Genomic DNA, 18,036 nt, shown 5'->3' with positions numbered 1-18,036 from the left:
TATATATATATATGTATGTATATATATATGTATATATATATATGTATATATATATATATGTGTGTGTGTTTTCTTAAATGTAGCAGTATCTTTAACTGATAAAGATAATCATTACAAAGATGATGAATATGGCGATAATCGTAATAAAGCTGAAGATGATCATGGTGGCGACGATAATGACACAGATGATACTGAAAATCTGTTAAAATTCATCTCAGTTTAAACTCCATCTTGTACTAGTCTTTAATTAATCACCTTTCTTTTATTTGTCCTCCCTCTACTGGTAATATACAGTATGTGATGTACAAATGCACACAAACAAAGGCCACATTCATTATCAGAATATTTTCTGTGTTCAGACACTTCACTTACATTATACATTATTGTACATTATAAGGCTTCTTAATTAATCACGTTTTTTTTAAGATTAATCTGATAATTTACAGGGTAGATGCGGTTTGGGATTATTGGAAATAATCACAATTGCGATTTATAATTATTCAAGGTAAACTGTCATTCCTAAATATGACTAAAACGTTTTTTTCTGTAAATTGCTGGAACAGAAAGACTATTAACAGCAGGCAAATATACAGTATGTGTTTGACAATATGTAAAAGTATAGTCTCAAATTCTTCCAAAAAAAATAACTATAATACATTTTTGTTCATAGTGTTGTCCTTAACAATATTATTCAGTCTTACGTTCCTCACAATCCATTTGACAATAGTGTGATTCAACTTGTCAGTCGTAGACTTACTCACTGCCCTGCACCCAGTGACGCTGATCTGGCGCGTCTGAGTGGAAGGTGAAGCCTCCGCTGGATAAGATGGTGTTTTCAGCTCCAACCGTGTGTAAAAATAATAACGTGTGTTTATTAACGATCTATTAGAGCAACAGTAAGTTAATGCACAGTAGAATTATTGGCTGTACATTACGTTAGTCAGTGTGTTAACATGGGTTTTACATTTGAATGAGAATCATTTTTCACAAATTAGTTATTGTGACTGACGTGTTATATTCAACAGCCCTATTAAATTTACAAAATTTCAATGTGAATTTCAATATTGGTTTATAATGTAAAACAAAAAAAAACACTTTTGTTATTAAAATAACTCTATCCTTTAACAATAAAAGATATCACCTCTTAACTAACAAAATAAAAAAAAAAACATTTTCATAGTTTAGTGTAATTACAAAAGTTCAGTATCAACAATGTTAATGTTAATTTTTGTGTCTCCAGGTACGTTGGGGTGAGAAAGGTTCCACAGAAGAGGGAGCAAGACTGGAAAAAGCCAAAAACGCCACAGTGACAATTCCTGAAGACTCAGAGGAGCCTATAATCCAGCGTCCTCCCAGAAGTCCTCCACCCGTTGTCCAACAGAATGAAAACAAGTGGTACACACCGATCAAGGTGAGAACTTCTGCTGCGATTCCACTTTGACAGCTGTTTGTCATTATTCTATGCCGTCAAACATAGAAACATATGAATAATGCTTTCGCTGTCTTTTTTTCCAGGGTCGTATGGACGCCATCTGGGCTCTGTTCCGGCGACAGTACGATAGAGTGTCACTCATGCGTCCCACGTCTGCAGATGAGGTAAGTTGCAGGATAAAGAAAGTGAGGGTCAGCAGAGTCACTGCAGTTTTGGTGGCTGTGGTATAAAATACAGGGGGGGTACATTTTATGACCTCCTCCACCTACAGCATTTCATCGTTACGTTGCCACACCCCCTACGTATAAATTTATTAAGAAAGCCTTCTTGGTGGGACCTCATCCTTTGGGAGCAGTGGTGGTGGTTTGGTGGTTAAGGAAGTGGACTTGGCTCCTGAAGGTTTCAGGTTCTAGTCCACCAGCTGCCAAGTTACCACTGAGGTGCTCTGAGCATGACACCGTCCCCACTCACTGCTTACCTTAAAGCTGCCCACTGTTCACTTTGGTGATGGGTTAAAAGCAGAGGTCACATTTGGTTGTGTGCAGTGGTGAGCTGTGTCACAGTGACAAGGAATTCACTTTCCTTTCCTTTCTGGTTTCTTTATTTTGATGAGGAAACGGCTCTCTTTTTTTCTTTCTTTTTTTTGCTGGTCATACGCCACTTTTTTTTTTTTTTCACTTTTTGCACAACATTCACTGTCACTATCGCCATGTTAGATTAATAGTTTTCTGGCCAGGTTCAGTTTACCCCTAAAATATGTATATATTTTGGTCCTTTAGAGTTTGAAATCATTTGTTAAACTGAGCAGTGGGATAATGGCTCGTTTGTGCCTTTGCTAAAATGAACTTTAGGGGAGAAAGAATTTTTTTTTGACGTCCTCAATGGATTTCCTTTGTCTGTCTGTGTTTTAAGATTGTATTGGTTCAATTTTGGAATAGTCTGGTTACATTAATGGTTTTAAACGTTGACATGATGAGTCTGCAGTGAGTCTGAAGTTCTTTGTAACAGGTTCAGTGTCTGTGGCCTTGGGCTGGTTTAGGGGTCAAAGGTAAACTCCCATGTTGGATGGTTGACAGGAAATCTCCTGGGTCTATTATTTGTACATGTACAGGTGTAAGGAAGCAGGATGGAGCAGACATCTGTTCAGCTCAGGGAACCGGTGGTCTACACACATCGTAGCCCCCCAGCACTCCATGCTGTCCTCAGTGCTGCCCCTGCAGCCTGCCTGCTGTACTGTAGACACACACAGAGTCACAGAAAGACACACAAAAAAAGAGTCAAACTGTTTTTTATTCCTTTTTTGTTCCTGTGGACTCACATTTTAGCGCCTCAGGGCCTTTACTCACACACCAAAGGTAGAGCTGTGGATGGTGGGGCCCGGAGGGGGCCCATTGAGACGGTTGGAGGGGGGAGACACAGCTGCAGCGGCGAACTGGCCTCAGGCACAAATAAAAGCAGATCTGATGTGTTGTGACTGTGTTGTGGGTGAGAGCAGCACTTCAGAGACGACTTTCGCAGCGCAACATCTGCCGCCAAGTTTTAGCCGGGATCGACTGGGGACGGACAGGTAGAGAGGGGACGGGGCTTCTTCTGATGTTGACTCAGGGTCTTTGTGAAGAGAGGGCGCCCTCTGTGTCTTTGTGTGTCTTTATCCTGTCTCTTTCTCCCCTCAGTGGTGTGTTTTTGCAGCAGCTGTCCACAGAAATGTCAGGGACACGGAGCAGAATAAATGATTCATGAACATCAGTAAACTTTTTAAATCCTCCAGCAAAAGCTACAGATGTTCGTTAAACCTCCACAGAGCTGCAACAACAAATTGATTATTGATCAAAAACCGAACTATTGTCAACTTACTTATTATTGTCCTTGGCAAAATCTCCAACTTTGGAGGTTTTATTAATAATTAACCATTAAATTAATTTTATTTATTTTGATTGTTAATTAAAATAATTTATATCAAATTATTTAGCTCAATGACATTACAGTTTAATGTTGCTCAATAATATATTTAAAAAATCTTTTATGTCTGATTTATTTATATTCAGTCTACTATAATTATCAAAACTACATGAAGACGAGATGTTATCACCATAGTTATTCATTTTTATGCTTATACATTTTTCTCTAATCTCTTACTAAAACCAAATAAGGATATAAAAACTAAATATGAAGAATATAATCTTTAAAAATTTTTTTTTAAATGTTTACTTCCTTTGAAGTTCTAAAATCATAAGTACGGTTCAGGTCCAGCCTTTAGACAACAAACTCAATTAGAAATGGCTTTTCAAAATAGAAATCTATTTAATTACTATGCTATTACATATGATAAAAAATAATCAAATAAAACTAGGCACAAATTGCAGGTCAAAACAGTCCGTTATCTGAAGCTTTTTTTTTCTTCTTCTTTTTTCCATTTTTTTTTTTATATACAGAGCATATATTTACAACCTTGGGTGTCGTGACCCCACGTCGGGTAGCCTGGGATTTAAATTAAGTCATCTGAAATGACTAGTAAATTATAAAAAAAAATACTTGTAATTTTTTTGTCAACTAATAATTTTTTTTAAATTATTGTTATTTAAAAACACCACACGACATCATAATCAAAATCTTAACCATATTATTTCACTTTCATTAATATAAAATACAGCAGATTAGAATATCTGAACTGGTCCATCTTGATTGTTGGCTACAGGTATGTCTCTGTAAACGTAACGTCATTGAGGGTGATGAACAGCTGCGAGCCACTGTCAAGAACAATAAGCAGCAGTGAATAAAGGTAGAAAACACTACGTGCTGTAACAGTAACAGGAAGTAAACAATAACAAACATCAGTTAAAAACAGCAGCAACTACAGCAGTCAGAGAACGTTGTTATTGTGTCTCTGCTCACAGGAACGTTAAAATTCATTTGATAGTAAAAGGCCTTAATAGAAGGTAAACAACCTGCTAAATGACATTAGAGCTGAAATGCAGCCGTGGATCACAGAGCATGAGATTTTACTCATTAACATGGATAATTGGAATGAAATCAAAGCATTGCAATGTGATCTAATGACAAGGAAGAGAAACCAGGGAAAAGACAAAAGTCATAATCCATGTTTATAGCCGTAACTGGGGAAAAGAGGTGGAGCATTCATGTCAACAGAAAGAGCAAAATCACAGGTTCTGTCTTTATATAGACATTTTCATCTTAAAGTGATACAGTATAAAAAATTTCAACTAATTATCTGCAAATATACTTATAAATAAACTAAGTAAAACTAAGTTAACTAAAATAAACTACTAGGTTAAGAGGTAGCCTGGAGGAGACTTATGTGTAAGCAACAAACAAATAAATAATAATAAATCAACCAAAATAATATTTATCTCATAACAAATAAAAGTGGATAAATCATTTCAGCGAATAGTAAAAGTAAAACTAAACATTAGACTAGATATTTTATAACTACATAGTTAAGAAAAGCCTAGATTTAGCTCAATGATGTAAATGTGTCTTTAAAAAATAACCTACAAACAAACCAATATATTTGCATAAAATATCCACCACTAAACAAAAATGTCCCGAAAAAGATTCAATTTAGTTTTCAGTACAAAACCTGAGCCTGTTTAGTTAAACTTCTATCTCTCTTTTTTTAGGTTTTTATAGCCATCTCTTGTCACCTAGTGGTAGAGTTTGCATCTGCCTTTCACTGTAGCATTGATGAAAAATACAAATTTTTTGGTAAATAAGTAATAGTTTTCTGATTATTTACATGAAATTGGATGATTTTCCCTGACACACTAGTGTGTCATTGCACATTGGTTTGGAAACACTGGCCTGTATAATGGTAGTGACCGTGGAAGCCACGATGGCTGTGAAGATAATGCTGGTCCATAATGCAGCAGCAGTAATATTATGGAGCTCCGTCCTTTACCATGAAGGGGGTAGCCACTGTGTTGGTAACTGAGGTGGTGGAGATGTTGGTGGAGGTGATCTTAGCTCAGATGATAACAGACTATAGTAGTTTTGACCTGTCTGTCTCATTAGTTCTATCATTAGCTCTAGCAAGTGTATGACTGACATGTCCACTCCACTGCTGCTGCTGCTGCTGCTGCTGCTGCTGCTGCTGCCCCCACCTCCAGTCTACACCAGCACTTCCAACATCTCCTGCAGGTGGAGTGACAGCTTTAACTGGGTGAAAGACAAAGTGTGGACGAGCGAGCCCGAGCTGAATAAGCTTGTTTTCTTTTTAACCCGATTACTTCTTTTCACTTGGACAGAGGGAAACTAGGACAGATGTCAGTGGGACTGGTTATAAATTCAATAATGACCAAGCACGCGCACACACACACAACGAGGCTGCCCCCTCCTTCCTTGTCTCTTCATGTACATGAGTCCGGGCTGAGACCTGCTAACAGGATTATCTTGTGTGGATGTGTGTGTGTGTTTGTAATAGGAAGAAAATGATTAGTGAAGCATTGACAACAAATCCCTTCATCTTCTGCCGAGAAATATATTTTAAAAATGAAATCAAAGTAATTTATTTTTTTTATTCTCTTTTTCTGAGCAATAGAGAGGTTTTTCTTTAAAATATTTCTATTAATGTACATTAATTAATGGTCATCTGTTAATGGACTCACTGAACTAATTCCTTTATTTATAATATTGTGCAACATTATTTTATTTTATTTATTTATTTTTTGACAGCTGAGGATACAATATGTTGTCATCTTGACTGCTTAGAAAAACCTTGTGAGAATTTAAGTTGGTTGGAGTTAGTTTAGGAGGATTTTTTTTCTTTCTTAACTAATGTTTTTTTTTAATGCTTTTGTCTTTTTACAATCTTTTCAGGATTGCTTCTTTAAATTTTAACTCTTGCCTCTCCTCCACCTCCTCCTTTTCTCCTGTCCTACTGTCCTACTCCCTGTCATTGTCTTGTTCTTTCAGGAACTCCTTCCTCCTCTTTCTCCTCCTCCTTCTTCTTTTCCTCTGCTGGTACTTGCACCTCTCCCCTTCCTCCGCCCTATACATTTATCTTCTGTTCTACTTCCTGGTGATCCAAACTGAACTGATGTCCACTTTTATTATTATTATGATTTTTTTTTTTTTTTTACCAAGAAAGTCTTAGACCAGCCAGAGTGATGGTGCTGTTGTCGGCATTTTCTTTTTCATCACAGATTAAAATCAAAGTGCAGCGTTTTCTGGCCTTTAATTAAATTACATTATTGTTAACGTCAGCTCTGTGGAGGTTGGAGCATGGCATGATCTCTGCTCCTCCTCCTCCTTCTCCCCCTCTTCTTCCTCCCTGTGCTTCTGTATGTCTGTCAGCAGCAGCAGGAGCAGGATGAGAGGGAGGAGGAGGAGGAGATCACAGACATGTGCAGTAATGTATTCTAATGTTCTCCTCCTCCTCCTTCCATCCATTTGTTGAAAGCCCTTATGTGTTGAATATGTTCAGAGTGAATGTAGGATGAGCTGCTCCTCCGTTTGTCTGTCATCACCAGAGTAAACGCAGTGTTTAATACACACTGAAGGGCCCCTAGCTGCAGGCCACGGGTCACATGATCACCTCTTTGATACGAGACGTACGTTATGAATAAACATGTAAATATGAAGATGAGCAACGCAATCACACACAGACACACACACAGACACACACCCAGACACAAACCCACACACACACAGAAAATTGAGCACAGCTGTGTGTCTTTTTTTAATTCAGCTCATCACATCATATTTACTCTGAAATCACCTTTGGCTGTTTTAATTTATTATTAGAAATTCATCAACACTGGTGTAGGGTTTCATTTTTTGTCATTTTTAAACTTTAATTACATTTTTTTTGCTCTGTGTTGTTTTTATTTAGGGAAAAAACTCAAATTGTCCTTAATCCCTCTATTTAAATGCAAGTTGATTGTCTCACTAATTGTAAAAAACAAAAGTGTCACAAATCTGTCTTACACACACACACAAACACTACAGGAAATGTTGCTCTGCAGCTGCTCTTCAATGAATTATGTTTTCATTATCATATTAAAATCTAGCATTTGTGTAGTTTTTGTAAATGAACGTTCAACATTTGAAAGAACACACCATCATGTTTATTTTTTAATATAAATCCTACCGCATTTCTCAGATGGACTTGGACGAGGCATTGGTGAATGGATGAGTCTTGTGTTTTATTGTATTTGTATTCCTATAATTTGCTCACAGACAATCAAGGTCAACTGCTGCCTCCTGTGGTCAGTTGGTGTTATTGACTCTGACCTGAGCTGATGTGGATTTTTAGTCAGAAGTGTCCAGAGTTATTTTTTTTTATTATTATTTAATTGTTGTTGTTGCTGGAGCACATTAGCCTATGTGTGGTTTTCTTTTTCTCGTGTTTTAATATAACAACAACTTGATCTTTAAGGTGTTTTCCCTTCAGTACAGAATAGCAGTTTCTGCTCGGTCTCTTCCTCTTTCACCATAATTTTCCCTCATATGTCGTTCATCATAATAAAAGATGAGATTATGTTAATCATGAGAGTTTATAAAACAGCTTATTAACCTTAATGACAGGGCGATCCTTTACAATTTAAGATGCTTGTCTCACCTTCAATTAAACTGACTAAAGATGATGATGGTGATGTACCTCCAATTATTCGCTGATCAGCCACATTATATTTACTTTATGCCTTTTTTTTTACATTTTGATGACAGTAAATCTGATCTCATTTGTTTTTGTACTTGTATGACTTGCTTCTTATTTTAGAATACTGGGGAAATTCAACTGTTCCTTCATAAAATAAAACTACACTTTGCTGTGGAAGTTCCGGCGGTGCGAACAAATTTAGTACCTGGAATTTTTCTCTGTTTGTCTCAGTCTTTTTTTATTTGTTAAACTGTTGGGAATAAAAATCATAATATAATAATAATAACTTATAATAATAAATAATTAAAATCAAGACTGAGGACAGAAAAAAAGGACAAATCAGTTGGAAGATAGAATGTTGACGTGTGGATTTTTGTCTCTGTGTCTGTCCATGAGTCATGTGAACACAGCGTCCGTCATGTCCTGCTCTCACAGATGTACATTTAGTTCCAAGCTCTTAGCCGCCTTAGTGGTGTTAACCCATCAGCTGTAGACACAACCGTCTCCACTGTTGTCGCTGGATTGTCGCTCGTTCTCGCCACGAGAGTGGCCAAATTGGTTTCCATTCTGTTCTGCTTAAAACCCTCACGTTCAAAACCATCTTTTTTATGTGAGATTTTAACCAAAACTGTAAAAAAACACAAAACTAGATCGAAGTTTCTGTGAATCACCGTCACGAAAATAAATTTGATCCCGTGTCTTTGTGAGCTAAAAACACAGATTTTTAAAGCTGCTCAAAATCAGTTAAACTAGCTTCAGGTTAGATTTGTTTTAAAACCATTGTCTAACAGAATGTGGATCATGGTTGTGCAGCAACAACTCTACCTCGCAATCACACACACATGCCCCATTGGCAGAAATGAAGTTATTAGTGCGAGTGTGGTGCGGTGACTCTCACACACTCGGATTGTCTAATTGACTCAGAGATTCTGTCCTGAAATCCCAGTGGCCTCTGAAGGCATAGTTCCTGTATGTACACGTGGACACACACACACACACACACATTGACCCTCTCCTGGTAGTAGAATAATTAGTGAACGTTTGCATCATCCTCGCTCTCAAACGTCACATGTCATCAACGCCTCCATTCTTTATCACTTCCTGCTCTGCAGACACAGTAACCTTCACAAACCTGCCGCCTACACTTTTACGTCTTAATTAGGCCCAGTGTCAGGGTGCGGCGGACTAGCAAGCGACGGGTGAGAGAGCTCCGTCTCAATGAGAACAGACAAAGAGAGAGAGAGCTATGATGGAGATGGACAAGAAGAAGGGAAGACATAGAGTAGGTCAGAGTTGACAGACAGGGGTATTAAATGATAACTCCCCCTGTTGGCAGTCTGACTTTTTTCTAAAAGGTTGAAAATAAATTTTCTCACAGTTAAACCCGTTGCAACTTATGGTATGAATTAAAAACTTAAAGGACTTTTCTTAATTTTTTTTCTTTTCTTTTCTTTTTTCTTTTTTTAAAATGTTAGGTTTTAAATTTTATTTTATGTATATAAATATTGGGTGAAAACAAGTTCCTGCAGAAAGGTTTGATCAAAATAAACCTCTCTCACACTGTTTTCCTACAGCTCTCTGTCAAAACTGAACATTAAGCACCATTCAGTGTAGGAAAGTTAAACAAGCCAGAAAACAAATTTAAGGCTCTGCCTTCATGAGCTCTCCTGATGCCAACAATATTTGAAAAACTACTTCACCTATTGGTATGAAGAATACATAGACTGACTGTTTCGTGATGATTAGTCCCTGATGTTAATACAGTTTTTGGCTGTGTGTTCCTTTTCTCTCAGCTGAACCCTAAGTGTCAGATTGGGGCAAGGAGAGAGGAGCTGGGCCTTGAGGCTCCGCCTCCTGTTTGACAAGCAAATTGTTGGCCAACTGTTTGTTTGGATAAAGAGCGTACGCGGTGCACGCGTCCATCAAATCAATTAGAGTCTTTTAGAGGAGACATGGCCTGGCTCGGCCCAGTGTGACACAGCTTGGCCTGGTCTGGGCATGAGTCACAGAGTTGCCCCGCCAACAGTTATGACTCATGTGTGGGGAGGAAGGAGAGGAGAGGAGAGGTGAGGTGAGGAGGGGTGAGGAGGGGTGCATTTGGCCACAGACTCTGTCACATTCGGCCTACGGTTCACACCAAACTCACACAGCCATGTGTTGGCATACAGAGATAAGGGAGCTGGTGGCCTACTGCTGCCTCTGGTGGTCAGTCTAAAAATAAATGGAAAGAGGAACAATTTATTGACTTGAGGAATTTTCTTATCAGAGAGCTGTGAAAGAATGTTGGTCTTGTATTTGTCTTGCATTTACTTCAGTTGCCAGCTCTCACTCCCTGGACTGAAATAAATGTTTCTCTTTGTTTTTCCTGATGAACTAGTGTCTGTCAGACAGATTACCTGAAATAGTCTCAAAATAAATGTATCTACTGCCCTCGCACATCTGCAATATGTTTTGAAAATGTTCCTTTGGCATCCTTGTCTAAAGTACCGTGAAATATGACACCCACCTAACGCCCGCCGGAGAGTTTCTACTGAACTACTTTGGGAGTTTCTACTGAACTACTCAAAAAGTCCCTAAATCCTCCAGTTCACCCTACGTTCCTGAAAAGAAGTGAAATTCTGTATTCAGACTAAAATGAATGGACAGGACCAAAATATAATTGAAATGTTGTGTTTTATGCTTCACGTCGCCTCTTCACATGTTGACTGTCTTTGTTTTTTCCTCTCACAGCAGCTTCTGCTCATGTTTGCACATTTCTTTTAAAGCTCTGACTATGTGGTAGTTCACATTAGGCCCCTCCCTGCCTCCTACTTCCTCTGTCTCCTTCATGCTCCTTTATCCCCGGCATGCCGTAATTTACAGTCTGTATTAACATGGGGCCCGATAAGCATATTTTCCTCAGTAAAGTTAACAAGATGCTTTATCACTCAGGCTGGTTCTGTGGCTGCTGCAGACACTGTTCTCCTTCGTCATCCACATCATCGCCAACGTTTCTTCTCCTCGTTACTTTACAGCCTCATAAATAACAACTTTTCTCCTGCTGGGATTCAAGGGTTTGTTTTTTTATTCAGTTAGCTCAGATGTAAGTTCAAACATGGAGACAGTTCCTGGCAGTGATTTATGACGAGAAAACATTTACTGTAAACCAACACTTAGCTCAGCTTAAAAAAGCCTTGTGCAATTTTGAATATTTTATTAATAGACAGGACTACATCGTGTTTAAACAAATTGTTTGGTCGTAATTAAATAAAAAAATGTATATGAATGGGAGGTTCCGTGTTAAAAAAAAACATTTAACTTTACTTTAAAAGACTAGTACCTAAAATAACAATTTCAAAATAAATAAAGAATATTAAAAGTTAACATTTTTTATTATTTTTTATACACCAAAACTCTGCTGTGTTATATGTTTGTCTAGAGTTCCAACAGATAGGAATCTAGAAACTTCCAAATCTAATTATTATTTATTTATTTTTGGTCTGTCATTTCATTAGTTGACAAAACAATTCTTTGGATATGTTTTTGCTGTTCTTGAGGCAATATTTTTACATCTTTTGGAACTGTTTTTTTTTTTTTTTTTTGGAGACTTAAGTCCAAGCGTTTTCTTAGACCAACCATTCAATCAATACATTGTTGTTTTTTTTTACTAGAGTATGTTGCTAGACTTTATTTTAGACGTCAAGGAAACATAAAAAGTAGCATTGTAAATGATCCCTGACTTTTAATTTCGTGCTACATTAAGTCTTTTTCAGTAGCTAACATTTTGCTACTCTTTTTATCTACCTTTCTGAATAAATGTCATTTATAGCCTCATTTATGGCCTTTCAATTTCCCAAATTGAAGCACTTAAAATATCACATTGTACTGTGTTTCTTTTATTATCTTAGTCTTAGATCAACATATCACGAATGATAAATATTACAAATGTTCTGCATTTTTTTAACACTGAGTCATTGCCAGTTTCTTTGGTACATAAACTGTACTCTTGTGGTCAGGAGCATCGCAGGTCATGTGACAAATGTTGAGCTGGTCGTTGGGTAGAGACGGTTGGGTCTAATATCAAGCTGGTAGTACAGTATAGTCTCACAAAACCAGATTATTTCTTCTGAATAAGAACAATCTCTGTGACCTTCCTTCTCCCTCCTTTCATCTTCCCATCATTCCGCACTCCTGATTTCTTCATGCAGCACATTCACACCACAGTTACTTGGACGGCGCCACAATGTGGCAAGTCGGCTCTGTCCCGGTCCCTCAGTTGAAATTCAAGCGTCCATTAGTGCCATCTGTGCCTCTCTGTGCCGTCTGTGACGGACTGCCGTCCACGCCAGAACTGTTGGCATTTCTCTGGAACAAGTTGAGGACAGTGCCCAGAACTATTAGTTGCCAATGATGTGTGTGTGTGTGTGTGTGTGTGTGTGTGTGTGCGTGTGTGCATGTGCGTGCGTGCGAGCGCGTGTGTCGGTGTGGCAGGAAACAGCTGCACCTACAGTGACTGCAAGGCGGCCATCTTTGAGTGGCAGGAGACAAAGATACTGGCTTTGTGTCCAGAAAAAATGTTGCAGTTTTGTGTGTGTGCGCATGTGTAGTTTGTAGCTGCAGTGGTTTTCTTTCAACATCAAAATGACTGACCAAACAATGGTTGCTATTTATTGCAGAATTATTGAGCATTTAGCATATATTTAGGACATTTATTTACACATGTGACCTTCAGAAATGTCACATACAACAACTGTAGAAAACCAAACGCATCTCATGTCTAAATATTCTAATGCAATCTACTAACACTGATTCAGAAATAGATTATTTGAAAATAATTATATTTAAATACTGGGAAAAATATAGATTTATGTTGAAAATGTTAACTTAAATATAAAGTTAAAAATACATTGGCTACTACACAATAATGAGGGTCTACAGTGTGTGTGTGTGTGTGTGTGTGTGTGTGAGTGTCAGCCAGAAGCCTCTGTTTACTCCTTTGTTCCACTGTTAGACCAGAAAACAGAACCCTTTAAAACCCTTCTACAGTTTCACCTCAGAGTCTAATGAGAAGTTCAATGGTTTTAGCTCAGAGGAACACGGTACTTGCTGGTGTATAATAGACCATAGAGTTGTGTGGTTACAAACTGCAGTTTTTTGTTGTAAAGTCTAACAGACGGAGTACTGTTTTGAGATTTTGGGTTTAAACAAAAAATATTTCAAACTGGGAATCGAACCTAGAACATATTTACTGTGTGGTTTAGATGGAGACCAATAATCGTATTAAGAAAAGTGTGTTTTCGCATTTTCTTAGAATATTTTTTACTGATTTCACTCATTTGTGTTTGAGGAGAAGAACAGACGAGTGCTGTACCACTGTGGAGAATGTTGCTGTTAGATTAACTAAGCCTCAGATTAACTAAGCTACTGTTTAATGGCTGAGAAAACGGAAAAAGAAAGAAGAAAAGTCTGTTGTGGTGATGAAAAGCTTTCAAAGCCCAAAGCTTATCACTGCAAAAATAAGCATCTTGCTGCTGGATTACGACTCTGATGCTTTGACGTGTTTGTTCACTTCAGTCCAGATGGGAGATTTGTTCTCCAACTTAATCCAGGCTTCTTTTGCCATTCTTCTTTTCATTTCTCATCACGTTGTAAATGTGACAAAACTCTGCTATTAATATGAATTAGAAAAAAAAGATCGTGGACAACAGTGAACTCAAAGCTTCAGCTGCATTGTTTTTTTTCATTACTGGTGAAATTGCGGTTGATTCTAAGAAGGTAGCTTTAAGAGATAAATAAGTAATTCTATTACCATTTGGTTTGGGTGAGAAATAACAGTAGCTGAGGCTTGAAGGGAAAATGTCATTGAGTAAATGTTGGAGAAGTTTTTTATCAGCAAAAACTTCTAAAAAAACAAAACAAAACAGCGTAAGAAAGCAAATAGAGCACAATCTATGAACAAAGTCGTCATATAGCACTCCGTGATGACATATTCATTTGCTCCGCACACCAGCTAGGTCCTGTGTGCTCTAGTTGTTGAATTTTAACACGTTTTTTTAACGTACATTAACAGTTATTCTTTCAAATTCCTTAAACCAAGCCAAGTCCAAATAAATTGTAAACAACAAATGTCACTGTCTTATCAAGTCCTTGAATTATGTCGACTAGCTTGCAATGTGACAATCAAGCTAATATGTTAGGATCTAACCAGGAGTCAGAGCTAAATCAGGATCCAAATAAAGGTGGTAAAAAGTTTCAGGATCATGCTAACAAACTATTTTACAGTTGGTGTTTATAATTCACGTCATGAAATCCTGAAAGAAATCATTGGGAGTAGGAAAGCCATCCTCGACTCCTTCTCCTTGGAGTCGTTGTTGTGTTTGCAGCCGCAGTAGCAGAACAGCAGGTTGAAGCGCCTCCTTCTGGCCGTCAAGGCCACAGTTAAAGGACTGCAGCTCCTGCAGGATCAGTGGAGCTGGATCAGGGCTTTGACCGTATTGGGCTGCACCTGTTTCACCCTCACACCAGACCCTGCTGCTCCTCACTGACAGTCACACCAAACCCCGCCCCCCTCTCCCTCTCTTCGCACTGCCTTAACACCACTTAAATCCACTGAAGTCAGTCACTCTGACAACTGCGGCCAAAACAGCATCTGATGGGACTTAAGTGTTGACTGTGTGAGGAGAGCTTCAGAGGGACAACATAAAGGAGATTAGGGCGCGGACAGGAGGGATGGGTTATGGGGAGGGGATGGTCGGAGTGGCCCTATTCTGCAGAACACTAGCACATGTGACCACCGTGCCTGACAAAACAAAATTTTGTTCACACCTGTGAGAGGAGCAGGGATACATTTGTTTTTTTTTTAGATGCATCACCATGATCAAATTAACAAGGATTAATGCTAGGTGTGTCACTCTTAACTGATGATTAAAATCTATTATAAGCGATTTTGGTTTGAGGGTGTAATTAAGGTCTTCAAGATTTAGACCTTCATCCCTGTGGTGCTGATAAAAGACCTTAGTTGTAGCCGCTACAAAGACAAACAAAAATCCTTTGATGGATTCTGGTGTGTGTGTGTGTGCGCGCATGCATGTGCAAATAAAGTATTGTTTAAAGTAAAATAAAATTATAGTCATCTTGAGACATGGCGCAATTAAGTATTTAGTCAGTGTCGTAAAATAAAAATAAATGTTTTTTTCAAATTTCCATATTTATCCATGTGAATATTTGTCATTAATGAAAATATAATACTTTATCTTTTGAGGTTTTCGAAATTGTTCATAAAATTGTTGACGTTCTTCTTTTCCTCTGTGTCCTGTTTTTTTTAGGGTCGTTGCATTAACTTCAGTCGAGTTCAGCAGCAGTAGACAAAGAGAATCCACAGCAGGATGAGAGGAATGTGGAAGAATAACAGGTTTTTCTTTTTCTTTTTTCATCACCTTGCGTCCTTTTTTGTTTGTTTGTTAGAATTCCTGCACTAAATCACTAAACACTGCTTTGTTTTGTGCCACAAATATTGTTGTGTCTTTTCAGAGTCACAGAGTGAATGTTAATATAAGTTATTGTTTACCACCTTTGTTTTAACTCTTTATAAGTTGTATTTTTATATTGTTGGATTTCTAATTTGCAAAATGTCCAAATCCTTTCTAAGATATTTTTCCATTTTGTGTCTTGAGTAAGAAAAATGCACAGATGCTTCCAAAGAGAAATAAGAAGAAAAAGTCAAAGAGATGATGTGGCTTAAAGTGTATAAACACTACGCCGATTTATTTCATTTTTACAGTGTTGTGTTATTTGAATTGGTAAAATCTTTGACTTGTTCTCGCCGACAACAATGTTGACCAACATTGGCTTCCTTAAAACAAAATGAAATCACAACCAAACAGACTGTTTACACGTTCCTAATTTTAGGTACATCCTGTAAAGCATTCTCACATTTAAAAATAAATCCACCTCCAAATATAAAAACAATCTACTTCTAGTTTTAAAACTAAAAATGTAAGTATTTCAGATAATAAAAAAAATCTACTTAAATTTTTAAAACAAACTATTTCCTGATTTTATATAAATCCACCTTTAGATAAAAACCCACCTCCACATCTTAAAGAAATTCCACCTTCCAACAACATAAAAATCCACCTCCTAATTTAAAAAAATCCACTTCCAGATACACTTCCCTCCTGTTGCCCTCACACACTAGATTAAAAGTTAAAATTAGTGTCCATAGTTTGTTAATTTATTTAAAATGTAATTTATCAGGACAGATGATGATTGACATTTTATTGATTTTTTTTACCCATCAACCTGAGTCTAGTTTTCAAACATAAACTAATATTTTGTTGTGAACATATACGATGTCACAGATGTGGGTGGTCATTATCACTTTACAACGATGATTCCCAGAACAAGAAAATGAGGCATTCACTCACTGACAGTAATATCAGTAATAACATGGACTCCATTGAATTCAACTGTAAATGATTCAGGGAGTCAGGGACAAATCTCTGTGTGTGTGTGTGAAGACTGGCATTCTTGGACAGACAGGTGGGCTGTGTTCTCCGGTGTTGAAGGACGATTTATTTACGCTGCTCTCGGCAACATCTCCATGTGCTTCTCTGGCCTCTGTGTCACTGTAACACACAGACATGAACACGCATGAAACTGTGCAGACAGAATGGCCCAAAGTGGTGCAAGAGGCAATGCAGCAAATTGTGTGTGTGTGTGTGTGTGTGTGTGTTATTTTTCTATAATTATTAGAGCGTGTTTTTTGTTGTTTTTTTTTAAATCCGGCGGCTACATCCACTCTGCAAGACTGATGCCTTTAAGACATTGACATGGTGAAAGGAGGAGGAGTTTCAGATCAGCAGTGCACATGAGTGTGAACTCATTGTCAGCTACACACACACACACACACTGTAGAATTATGTTTCTTTGTGCGTACCCTTAAAAATAGTATTTTTATAATTATTTAATGAGAAATGAGCAGTGAATTAAATGTTAGAAACTGTTTTTTCTCAAATCTGAAAACGATGAAATTGTCAGATATTCAAAAAGACAAAATTGTGCAAAAAAAAAAACCAAAGGAAATAAAGGAATAAAATCATTACAACATGAGCAGGACTAAAATAAATAAAAAATACAATTTCATTAAAACCAACAATAAACAATAAAACAAAAAAACAGGTCCATTTTAAATAGTTAGAAAATATTTTTTTCAGAATACTGACCAATATATATTTTCTTTTTTTGAAAAAAGGAAGAATCTAGAAAAAGTGTAAAATACTGAAATAACTTAATTTGTTTAACCCAAAACAAATTTCTGCAAAATTTAAATTTATAATTTAAGAACTTGTTGGACTTCAGTGAGTAGAAATTATTACTGCCATCTCACAGAGGCACATTCTCCAGATCTACACAGTTGAAATAAATATTGACTAAAATGTTTAAAAAATACACAAATTTAATGTAGAAATTTAAAAGTAATATTTGTTTTTTAGTGGAAGTTAGTCTTTTTATTTCAAATTATTGCTTTAATAAAATAAACAAAAAATTAATAAAGATCGTAGTGATTTCATGAAGTAATGTTCTTTGATTACATTGATGAATACAATAGTTTAATATTATTTTCTGCTTCTTAACTCTCGAATTGTAAGATGCTACAGATGCAAGTTTAATTAAAACAATTAAAGCAGCAGCCTGTTAAAATCAGCTCCACCTCCTGACACTGATTGACCTGAAACCATGACCAAATGAACCCCGACCAAGACAGAAACAGGACACAGCATCCAACGATAACACAAACTCAAAGTAACAGATTCGACGGACGGATAAGTATTGCTCATTTCCAGAAATTATGACACGTGCACAGAAATATGTGCACGCACACACACACACTGAAGTTGAACAGATCTTGGTTTTCTTTTTTTTTTTTTTTTATCGAGCAAGCTGTCATATTGACAAAACTTAATTTCAAATGAGTGTTAGCCTAAAAACATACTCGTACAACAAAAAG

General features: G+C 37.1%; 1 protein-coding gene across 1 annotated transcript in view; it reads left to right on the top strand.

The window, feature by feature from the left end:
- The window catches only part of antxr2a (ANTXR cell adhesion molecule 2a), a 35,549-nt gene extending 19,154 nt beyond the window's left edge, over positions 1–16,395 (top strand). The window contains exons 15-17 of the mRNA XM_008335829.3: positions 1,241–1,411; positions 1,516–1,596; positions 15,353–16,395. Of these exons, the coding sequence (XP_008334051.1) occupies positions 1,241–1,411; positions 1,516–1,596; positions 15,353–15,391 (291 nt within the window). The 3' untranslated portion in view covers positions 15,392–16,395. The remainder of the gene's footprint in view (positions 1–1,240; positions 1,412–1,515; positions 1,597–15,352) is intronic.
- Positions 16,396–18,036: the final 1,641 nt, after the last annotated feature.

The sequence above is a fragment of the Cynoglossus semilaevis genome, chromosome Z (genome assembly GCF_000523025.1).
Source record: "Cynoglossus semilaevis isolate Cse_v1.0 chromosome Z, Cse_v1.0, whole genome shotgun sequence".
Taxonomy (NCBI): Eukaryota; Metazoa; Chordata; class Actinopteri; order Pleuronectiformes; family Cynoglossidae; genus Cynoglossus; species Cynoglossus semilaevis.
Note: the sequence above shows the minus strand (reverse complement) of the source record. Positions and strands in the feature narration are given on the sequence as shown.